General features: G+C 48.2%; 1 protein-coding gene across 1 annotated transcript in view; it reads left to right on the top strand.

Annotated features, from left to right (window-relative positions):
• The first annotated feature begins 1,972 nt into the window (after positions 1 to 1,972).
• Positions 1,973 to 11,681, top strand: part of LOC119100154 (mitogen-activated protein kinase kinase kinase nsy-1-like) — a 30,994-nt gene continuing 21,285 nt past the window's right edge. Inside the window, 3 exon segments of the mRNA XM_037223264.1 lie at positions 1,973 to 1,976; positions 10,739 to 10,899; positions 11,634 to 11,679. Coding sequence (XP_037079159.1) covers positions 1,973 to 1,976; positions 10,739 to 10,899; positions 11,634 to 11,679 — 211 coding nt within the window.

Below are 11,681 nucleotides of genomic sequence, written 5' to 3'. Positions count from 1 at the left end.
TAAAGTTGAAAAAATTAACTAACATGGAAACTTGAGACCTCTTTAGCCTTTTTCAGCTTTGAGCCTGCAAATACCTGATATTTTACTTTTAGTATTGCCATCAAAAGTTCAGGTGACGGATTCTGATTCCCGTAATTGTAGCATAAGTGACCAGCCATTTCGTGATGGCGTGCGTTCGTTTTTCTTCTGTTTAAATTTGTGGCTTCTAAAACCCAGTAACAGGATGTGATTTGTCATTAGCTGTGACTATAAGGCATCTTCTGCTGGTAGCTGTATTGATGCTGGTGCGCTAAATCACAACCTTTTAAGGGGCAATCTCTTGAGACAAAGCAATATTCGGGATGAGAGCACTCCAAGCGAAACGAGTACGGACAGCGATATGAGCCAGTTGCAGAGGGGGCGGATCCGGTGGGGGGGGGGGGGGCGCATGATTCCCTCCTCCTGGCCCAGCCACGACGTTTGGTTCCCCTCCGAAGCACCAAAACTATATGGCGAAGAAACAGCGAACCTTCACTCTTAACAGGTGCCAAATTCCACGCACTGCAATGTCCGTGCCGTGATCTATCACTACATTATTAATTCACTACAATTATTAATTCACATCACTACATTATTAATTGGCCCATTTAGCAAAGAAAAGCCAAAGCCTTGACTTCATGGTGCACTAACCTTTATTTCAAGGAAGCCCCCAATTCAAGAAGCACCTCAAACGGTTGCGAAAACTTCATTCTCAAGGCGGCACCATATTCCAGGAGGCATGACATTGTTATACCTCCCACGCAGATGAAGTCCTAGAAAGGCGCTTCGCCAAGCAAAATACCAAAACCTTCATTTCAGAACACCAAACCATCACCATATTTTTTCCAGCGGCACTAAACTCAAACGGGTCATTTGAAGGACCATAAATTCTTAAAGGGAAGACCAAAATTCAAGACTAAAATTTATGTACCTTTCGTCCTGACGCAATCCTGGATCGGCCCATTCTACGGGGGGGAGGGGGGGGGGGGCAACAAAACCTTCAATTCGAGGCACCACAACGTTCATTTCCAAGAGGCATCAAATTCAAACGAAAGCATTTCCGAGGTGTTAAATATCTCCATTTCTGAGGGGCACCACAACTCAGGAGCACCACAGCTTCTGTGCCTACCACCCTGACGAAATCCTGGATCGGCGCTTTCGGCGAATTTGCTAGTGGTGCAAGGAGGATTAATAACCATTGTGCTGCTCTAGGTGTGTGTAATGTACCTTCCAGTAGCACTTAACAACTTACAAAATTCATTTTCTGTTAAAGCTGATTCGTTAACTGGGTAGGCTTATTGAGTTTTAACTAGTCCGTAGATTGTTAAAAAAGTTAACGACAGTTGATGGCTATCTATTGCTCAATTTACTGTTCATAAACCGTGTTGGTCAAGGCTTGCAAGCCGAAATATCCATACGTTTTTTTTTTCTCGCCGTCATTTGGCAAGGAAAAAGGGCAATAGAGCTGCGGCTACAAAGTCAGCTTTCAGGTTTTGCCCATCAATGCTTGCACACGAGCATGTTGCGCTACCGCTTACGTGATGCGCAAACGAGGACAGTGCAAAACACAAGACGGAAAAGGAAACTGATGACACCGTACAGGCAGTTCAACATGATGCAAGACATATTGGAACTGAAATAATCCAAGCAAATGAGAAAAACATGACAGTCAAGGCCTCAGCGTTTTACAGGGTGATAGAAAGCGAGGAAATGAATGTGGGAAGCGAAACTGCCGAGAACCAAAAACATTTCCTTTCTAAGGCATTATCAATAGACTAAGTGGTCGAGATTGGCGGATTGAATAGATAACTAGAGTACAAGGCCAGTTGTGAATGGTGCGTAGAGACCTTGCATGAAGCCAGCAACGATTTTTAGTTTTTTACGGTTTTTAAATTGCTGGTTAGAAAGTGACTGCCACTCAGAAAAAAAGATCTGGCCTTACTTCGAATTCGACATGCGTGAGCGTCGACCGACTTCGACGCTCAAGGTCACGAGTAGACCTTGCGGCCATGGGCAAAATTTGAAGTGCCACCTTTTGCCAACATAACCAATGTTTAATGATATCGTCTTTTAACGAGTACCTCCCGGAACGTTAAATCTCAGCTTTGTCATCTGAAGAGCGCTCATGATATATAATAAGTAAGATGTTAAGTGCATTTGCGAGGAACATTATGCATATAGATAGACACTAGTAATAGCCTTATCCTTCGTAGAAAAATGAGGAGAATGGAGAGATAGATGCGTTGATATTTCGACAACATGCCTTTATCGAAACGAATATCAGTAGTAATACTGATACCTTATATCACTACTTGCAGACTTGTCTTGATACTGTTGCTATTCGTTTCGATAAAGGCATGTTGCCGTAATATCAACGTATCTATCCGTGCATTCTCCTGTATTTTTTCCGCGAAGAAAAAGGCTATTGTTTCTCTCTTATCTATTATCTTTGCATGTTTTTAATCATTTACTGCGGTCGCTCTGTGCCGCTCTAAAGTTTGGCGTCTCAGCGGCTTGGCTGAATGACCAGCAGCAAGGTTCCTGAGTGCGCTATGTTAGCGTTTTACTCCGATTTGTATTAATGCTGTCCCATCAGTTAATGGTGTTTCTGTTTTTAATGTTCAGGATAGCCTCCCTAGTCTGTTCTGTAGCTCGTTTCCAGCACACGACTATGAGTCGGGAAGGACGAGCAGCCAGCGGCCACTGCTGTATTGTATTCAGCTGTAAGTGATTAACACCATGGTACCCAGACCAAAGTTGGCGTTTTTACCGACGTGGCCGCAGGCGCTCAATTTTTTGTACATCACGTAAGTGGTTGGGTCACATTTTAATGAAAACTGTCCCAATCGATGCATGGTGTCCCGTTACATATATACAAATCCTCCCTCACCATGTGTAGAAGAGGATTTGTATCTCCATCCTTTCTAGCTCAGGGAGCGATGAAATGAAACAATAAATTGATTGACTGAAGAAGTGCCTAACTACATCGTCGACCTTTCCCACAATCCCAACAGACGTCTAGCCAAGCGGGTCTATCGTCTCTTGCATGCTAATCCGTGCTCAAACCAAACAGTGAGAAACTGAGGAGTGAATTTGTGACACGATGCACGCGCGCAAGCGATGGTATGCTATCATGACAAGTTTCTTTTGGGTGCTATCGACGGTAGCGTGTAGCATGCATTGCGAAGTGATTTCTGGGCCCATTGGTTTTGGCCGGGCGATCCAAACAGGCGACATGACATTTCAGAAAATGGCGCGAGTGTGTAAAAAGCTGTCGTCAAAACTGTCGCCAGAGTTGCGGCAAAGTTCATATGACTGTTTGTCGCCATTAATATGTCCATTGCAAGAAACACGACTCACTTTGGACTTTGCCTTCAATACGGACGAGGTCCTCGAAAATTGGTACCGCCACGCGGATGGTGTAAGCTGCTAACCACCTAGAACGATTTTTACACACCTGTCTCTCAACGCAGACGTCTTCCAATTCGGAGCCTTGCTGTGGGCTGAGCACATCCTGGCAAAGTCTCAACAAAACTGAAGGGTCAGCACTTTGCCGATAATTTGCATTGATTGATTTAGAGCTTATCGATATTGTATCATTATAACTGACTTACTTCCATAGACATAAGAACATTTCAAAAGTGTGGAGGGGAGGTCAAGCTCAGGGATTACTTCAGGAACTTTTTCTGCAAAGCAAGCCCGATGACCAAGGGAGGAGCGATTGAGGACAAAGGTTGTTCTCGCTCTTTATTCAAATGTCATGGCTGCTCTGCTAGATATGCATCTAGGGCTGTTTCCCACTGGTGCACAATTTTGTATACTCGTCTTATCTATGTCCTTCTGCAAAATAAGACTATCCAGCTTCCCAAGACCATTCGCTCATTTCAACATTGCAACATCGTCTTTTCTGGGGAGACGAAATTCCGCGAGCGGGTAAGCATTTTGGGTCCTTGAGGAGGCATCTGCCTCCACACTGTAGATGCCAAAATACTGACTGGATACACGCTGGTGATTATTTTTTAAAGTGAATTGATGGCTCAAAGTGCGACAGATCTTTGTTATGCACCTTCATTTTGCATGGCTGCTTTTCAAGAGATAAGACTTGTCTCAGCCATTTTAGGCGGAAACAAATTTGGAAGCTTAAAGCCTGCCAAAAAACATGTGGCAGACGCCATAAAAGTGGAAGATTCTCCTTTAAAACCAACCCACATAATGAAGGCATTTCAGTCATATATTCCTCGTCTGGCGGCCACTGCCCCCGGCTTGCTCTGTCTCCCGCATGACTGACTGCGAACTGATCGTATGGCAGCTTTGCTGCATATTTCTGGACCAGCATGCTACTAACTGGTGTGTAAAGCATATAATGGATACCTGCAATGGACATCTTTTTCTCTAATATATTCCCTTACACCACACCACCAGCAGAAAAAACTCCGGGAAACTACCTGCCTTAGACATGAATTGGCCAAAAGGACATTTAATTTCCCATCATTCAACTTAGACGACTTGATCTGCTTTTGTGTGTAAGCAGGGGCGTGACCAGGAGTCGTGCCAAGGGGAAACATAGGGGCTGACAAAAGCTCCCCTTATGTGTAAACCCCACCCCCCCTAAAAATCCCCGGATATAGCTTACCTGCTAAAAAAAGACATGGTTTTCCTCGTTTTATCTTGATCTTTACCTTGTAACCAGAAAAGAAACCAGAAGCTACCGTGAGATCAATTCTGTTTGCAATTTGAAGTTAATAAACTGCTGAAACCAGGCGTTGGACGACTGTACGGATTAAATCACCGGCGCCCTTCATGTCAGTGGACTTTTTCCAAACCCGTGGAATGCAAAGGCTTGGCAGAATTTTGTATCTGAGTTCCACAGACATATAGGACATCGCGAAGGGTAGATTGTGGATAGACATGTCTGATCGAAATTTGAAGATGGAAATGGGGTTGTAGATCGGGTGGTCAACAACGTGTTTTGACATAGCCAAGCCATGCTTGTCTGAAAATGTTGGATATTCAGTCAGAATTGATCAGTGATACAGCTTATGTAACGTGGCTGTTCAACATGCGCGCTCGCAAATCTCGGCGACAAAAACCTCGACACCAGGCGTTGCAGTCTCTATAGTCGGAGAAGCATTAGTCCAGTGGCTCACTTTTAGCCGTGGCCCACTGTGGATGAAAATGATGATGTTCCTGGAATTATTACCTTAAAGCACTTAAACAGAGTAATGATACGAGGTATGCAACATAATTTTTGAACATGCGCACTCGCAAAATCTTAGTCATGGAAATTTGACGCCGTGCGCTGTAGTCTCTGCTGTCTCTGCTCTCGCTGCTGTAGCCGCGCAGCGTCGGTCCAGCAGCTAATATGAACCGTGGCCAACGGGTGGAGGAAAATGATGACGTTCCTGAAGGAAGTGCCTTTGAACGCCTCAGGACATCAAATCTTGCATTGAGAAGGCAGTATAGGCGTATATTTCAGGCATGCGATTTTTTAGACTGATGATACGAACGGATTGGCCCTGTACGCACCGCAAAGTGCTGCTAAAATCTTGTGGTGGAACTGAAAAAGTACAGGAAGAGTCTCTTTTTTCTTGCTTCTGTAACTATTAATTTGTCCTTCTGGACAGATTAACACGGCGTCCGCCGCCCTGTGACACTTGCAGTGGCGGACGCTGTTCGGTTTTACGGAAGCTGACCCAGGCCATCGCTGTCCTTGCCTCTCGAGGTGAAGGCGGGTATGCTCAAACCTTTTAATGTAAATTTGCTTCACTAATCCATTCTGGAAGAAAGAAGCACTTTCAGGGAAACATGGGATGGCCTTGTTGGCTTTTTTATTTCACTTCGACCCACCCCATTCAACAATGAGACTCCCACTCTACTCAATAATAATGAAACCACTTACATCCTTCCCGGCAAGAGGCCCCTTGAGCTAGAACACCAGGGGCACAATACCGTTTCCGATCAAGGACTGGAAGGCCATTCTGCCCCATCGCGAAGCGTCTTCTGGCTGTTATTCTGGCGTCACGCAGAGGATCTCCCGGTCGATCCGAAGGCCATTAGAAAGTACATTATGTCACATTGTTGCCCTTTCTGACATGGGAAGGCCTTCTGTCCCGCGCAGTTGGCCCTGGATCAGCACAGGAGCCTTCACTGATGCAACAACATCCCTGATCGCCACCGTGTTCCAATAATTGTCACATAGACTCCAGTTCCATGTTTTTTCTGTGTTCTTCAAAAATAGCGAGGACTCCCCGAACATAGATTGTAGATGAAATGGGGTTTGCATTAACATGGCTAATCCATGTTCCTCTTAAAATTTTCAAGATTTGGTCAGAACTGATATTACTGATATTATATATAACTGATTACTGATAAACAACTATGCAATATAGCTTTAAGCGGCGTTCTCGCAAGTCAGCAGCAACAGCCTCGACGCCCAGCGTTGCAGTCTCCAAGGCCGCGTGGAATTCGGCCCTGCGCCTGTGACATTAAGCGATGACCAATGAGCAAATGAAAAAGATTGGCACATCTTGCGGAAGATGTTGGTAAACTAGGGTAAATCGGTATGCATGTTAAACACGCGCTCGGGTGTGGGGGGGGGGATCAAATTGACCTCCCAAAAGGTTTTCCAGAATGGTTTCCGAACAGCGCGGCGTAGCCGCCCCCAAATTTTGCACAGCTGTAGACAACTGAATAGCGGATCGTTTGGTCCGCTATGAGCATCCTGACCTCTAAAGGATGGCTGACCTATAGAGGTCAGGCAATAGTTTTAGTGAAGTCAATTTCTGGGGAATCGTTCAGTCTGATGCAACAACGGAGTGTTAGATGAAACCATGCATCTCGAAAATGCGTTCTTAGACAACACAACAATTGAATGAGCAAATTGCGTTGACCTAAGGTCAGTATGAAGGTCAGACCAAGGTCAAAACAACCTTCTTATTGCTCCAGGGGCTTGCCGTATAGGATAGTTTCTGGTGCTCATTTCGAATTTTATTGATAGCAGGAACCGCATATCTACATTTTCCATGGACTCTATGAAGTCAGAAAAGGTCATCGACTTAAAATGACCCCGTCAACATTTGGTTTTTAGGGAACATACTGCCTAGCGTAAGCTTTTGTCGCTTATTCAAACGCAAACTCAGAGCAGTCTTGTATTATTTTGGTCACCGTGGCCTTCAGAAGGTCAAATAAGGTCACTGACCTTTATGAGCATTGCCTTTTGTTTACAGACAGTTATCTAAGTTCTGGGGGCACTTTGATGACCAACCTGGAAACTGACCTTGTTTGACCTTATTTGACCACAAGGTCATGACCTAGGAACCTCAAAACTTTGACTTAAGTGAGTTCACATACAGGTCAAACATACTCTATGTATTTGGTGTCTCTAGCTCTTATAGTTCTCGATATCTGGGGGGGGTCAAATTGACCCCCATCCGAACGAAGGGTATCCAACCGGCCGCGCGGGCGCGTGTTAATGTAGTGCAAAAAGTAGGCTAAACACAACCTTAACCTGAAAAGCGTGGTGTGTGTGGGGGGGGGGGGGTAGTTAACACTCCTGCCTCCCTTGAAAAGCGGATGGGCCATGGTCTCCCTGCCCCCCCCCCCCCCTCCCCTCTTCCTACACCCATGCTTACTTCTCACGAAAGCGCAGCTTGTTACGCATTCCCAAAACCACCACCACCACCCAGGCTGTGGTTGTCCAGTTTAACAGAAAATTTTGCCTCTGGCCTTTCCAAGACAGGACTGCGAAGGGCTTTACCTTTCACGTGATGCTTCAGCACGGCCGCCCAGGGTGTTGTTTGAGCAGCGTTGGTGGTTTTCAGCTGACCTTTCCATGCCAATCGGGTCAAGCAATGTGACCGCCCTGGGCCTCATACCCTGTGCGGCTGAACAACGAGCTCAGCACCTTTCGTGAGCCAACAAAATGGGATACGATACAATAAAGGATTTATTCTGGTGGAACACAATCGTTAAAGACAGCATTTCGGCATGTTTGCATCACTGTAGCAATAAGGACTTTCGGCAGCCGATAACCGTCATAGTATTAAGTGTAAGGCTTTACTACCAGGCAAGTAAACCTCTGTTGCGCATAGCACCAAAATCCCAGCTAACTGAAATGGACATTACTTTTCGTTATCTTCCATTGGTTCATTTGAGAGGTAATCGGTATTGTGTTATTGTAGCTTGACTTCTGACTTTGACTTCCGAGGTCGATAGTCACCAAAATAGTGTCTGCCACAGGCGATGGGCGTAGCTGTAATAGCGTACTCCACATTTTCAGCTAAAGGAATGCGTAAGCCCATGTTCTGTTTCAGGCAGGAGGCCATGAAATCGCCGGCATACGCCCCAGCGGCCGTCACGTAGTGTGGGTAGCATGGCCGCTGTGCCGTGGTGGGCGGTGGGGTTTGGCGCCCGGTTATGTTTCAAGTGTCCAACGCAAGAGCATATGGCTGTTTCGGCTTGCAATGCTTACAGGGTCTCTCTATGCACATGGCTACGTGGTAAATGCGCTGCACGTTTGTTATGTTAATTAGTATTTGATATGGTTCAAAGCCTTGTTATACACAAGAGCCGTGCATTGAATATCACATATGTTCACTAATCTTCATAGGTACGTGGTAAGACCGCTTAGATTTAAGGTGTTTCATTGCTATTTTTTTTCCGACCATTCACTGAATGTTACCGTGTGTTTTCCCGCTGCTCGAACTATCGGTATGATATTTATTGGCTGCGCACCAGTGACCGGCGCCTGTCCAATAATCTTTAGTAATCAGTGCTTGGCGTTGTAAGTTCTTATGCTCTCTTCTTTTCCCCGCCATGACCTGCCACTTCCCTATTCGCCTATCCCCGTCGGCGGCGGGCTGAGGTTCCTGCTTCCGACATCCCCCCCCCCCCTGTGACCCGGTGTCAGCGCCGATCCCAGCCTGGCGTCAGCTGCTCGACCGGCCCGTCGCCCCCACCCACTGTCGACCGGCGGACGCCGACGCGCCGACGCCGTCGTGACTCGCCGCTGGCGCTCATCCCCGGCGGCATATAAGGCGCGGCCGGCGGCGGCTGGTCAGTCGGTCCCCGTCCGTGCCCGTGCCATGAGGTGGCCCCAGGTGGTGGTGCTGGTGCTGGCGCTGCTGCTGACGACGGCGGCCGCCGGCCGGCTCCGGCTGGACCGGGCCGCTGGCCGAGCCAGCCGCGGCCGCGGCGCGCCCACCCCGCGCGCTCAGGAGCGCTGGACGGCCGCCGCCGAGCCGGGCGGACGGAGCGGACGTCTGCGCCGCAGCCGGCGCGGCAGGAAGAGCCGACCGGGCGCGCACCCACGACGAGTACCAGCGCTGGCTGCGCGGCGGAGGTGATTACGCCGGTGGCTTGGCCCGGCCGGGAGGGGAGGGAGGATGTGGTGCAGAGCGAGCGGGCGGATGTGCAGGTGGGATCATGTCCCTTGACCGTCGGAGACTGTCGGAAGCTGTATCGTGCTACATGGTCTCACTCTTTTGCGTTACGGTATTTTTGGCCAACGCAACGTTTTAAAATAGTTGGGAACGAATAGTATGATGAGCCCAAATGTATACACTACATTAAAAACAACTTTGCGCACACATTTAAGACCAAGCAGTCCAAAGGAATCAATAGTTCGCTACTCCAGTATGAAAATATTTTTCTTCTGAGCAAACATTGTTTTTTTATCTCATATAGGTAAATATATATATATATATATATATATATATATATATATGTATACATATATATATATATATATATATATATATATATATATATATATATATATATACATAAACAGATATGAAGCATTTGCCTGTTTTAGCTTAACTATGAACATATGACTGTGATTATTTCACAGCGTCATTTGGCCAAAATGATAAAGTGATGCTCCCAAGTCCAAAAATGTACTGCCATTGAAAAATGTAATTAAATGGAATGCATGCCTTCCATAGCCATTCGTCATTTCTACACCGGCTTCTTGTTGGTGGTGTTTGAAATCGGTTGCTTTTAAGATAATCCTGTTTTACCTATTATCTCAAAACCAATCTCGCAAGTGTCTCATCTCCTTCCAAAAGCTGGAGTGATCCGATTCCGAAGCGTCGTGACAGTCCGTGTCGATTCCGAGGCATCGGTTTTACGCCGGACTTTCAACCTTATCCCCAAGTGACACATCCTCCAATACAGTGCGCTTCTGACCATACACCAAGGAGACTGTCTCGCACGCTGTCACCTCACGCGCAGTTTCCGGGCACCTGCAGCAGCGGCACCAGTCTACTCGGCACACGTGTTTCGGACTGGTTCGTTTGTGACCCGACCTTCACGAGCTTGATTTCGACTAACACGCCCAGCCCTCGATCCGGTTTTGAGGCTTCCCGCCGCCCTCGATCCGGTCTTGAGCTTCCCTGTTGCTCTCGATCCGGTCTTGAACTTCTCTGCGACTCTTGATCCCGATCTTGAGCTTCCCTGCCAGCTATTGACCCGGTCTTGACCTTGTACCGCCCGCCGTCGCTCTGCTCGTGTATCCGCCTGGTCTCGCTCTGAGCGCGGGCCGTGACAGTTCGTGTCGCTCTGAGCGCGGCCGTGACAGTTGCTGTCGCTCTGAGCGCGGCCCGTGACAGTTCGTGTCAGCTCTGAGCGCGGCACTTGACAGTACCTGTCGCTCTGAGCGCGGTCGAGACAATCCGTGTACGCGCTGAGCGCGGGCCGTGACCGTTCCCTGTCGTTGCAGAATGTCAGCTCTCGCCGAGCGGCGAGGAACAGTTCTTCTGTCCCTCTCCGGACACTGGCGGCGAATGGAGCTGCGTCGGCATGTCCAGCATCTGCGACGGCGCCTACGACTGCCCCGGCCGCGAGGACGAGCTGCCCGTCGGCTGCTTCTTCTACAAGGTGGTGAGTGTGCCGGCACCCCCCCCCCCCCTCGGCCTAGAGCGTCCGTTGCCGTGCCGGAGATGATTGCGGTCAATGTCCCACTTAGATAGCTTGGGTGGAGCGGTAGGCCTTTTTACCAGATATCATTCGGTTTTCCCTCCTCGTCGAGCCTCTCGACTGAGGGAGGGAGCTGCTCGCAAACCATAAGCACATTCGAAAGAACTCAGTGCAATAAAACGTGATCTTTGGCCAGCATGATCCGTTGAACTTACCCTGCATGTGTCGGTGTTCGCACGAACTGCCCAACCTCACCAGGTGCCGCTGATCTGATCTGCTTCCTGGAGCTATGAGCATGCATTGTCCGATGGGGCAGTACGGATGCCACGAACTACCCTTAAACTGTGCGACGTCAGATAGAGCCGGGTCAGATTCTTTGCGCCATACAGTACCGTAATACCAGAAACTCAGATATGCCCGCGGCAGACAAGTTATCTCGCGGCACACATGCAATTGGGGGCGCGTCAGTGCGAGGACATAGGACGTCATCTCCCCGGCGGAACTGCAGCAGTCTGTGCTGAACTAGTCCGTTCCGAGAGGGGAGGATCTCGGATCGCGCGGCTAGTGTCCCCACTCATGTTCGCCCCTGAATCGGCAGGAATGTGCGCGCTTGCCATCTGCGACGAAATCCTTTACGCCAGATAATAAAAAAACTAAAAACCGCACTGTCGTCCTGACGTCGCCGGCCTCCGTTACAGCTCTCCCGGAACATGGAGATGATGGCACAGAGCCTGCTCAGCCTGGGT

Source organism: Pollicipes pollicipes, unplaced genomic scaffold (genome assembly GCF_011947565.3).
Source record: "Pollicipes pollicipes isolate AB1234 unplaced genomic scaffold, Ppol_2.1 Scaffold_4881;HRSCAF=5763_pilon_pilon_pilon, whole genome shotgun sequence".
NCBI classification, from domain to species: Eukaryota; Metazoa; Arthropoda; class Thecostraca; order Pollicipedomorpha; family Pollicipedidae; genus Pollicipes; species Pollicipes pollicipes.
This window is presented reverse-complemented; position numbering and strand designations above follow the sequence as displayed.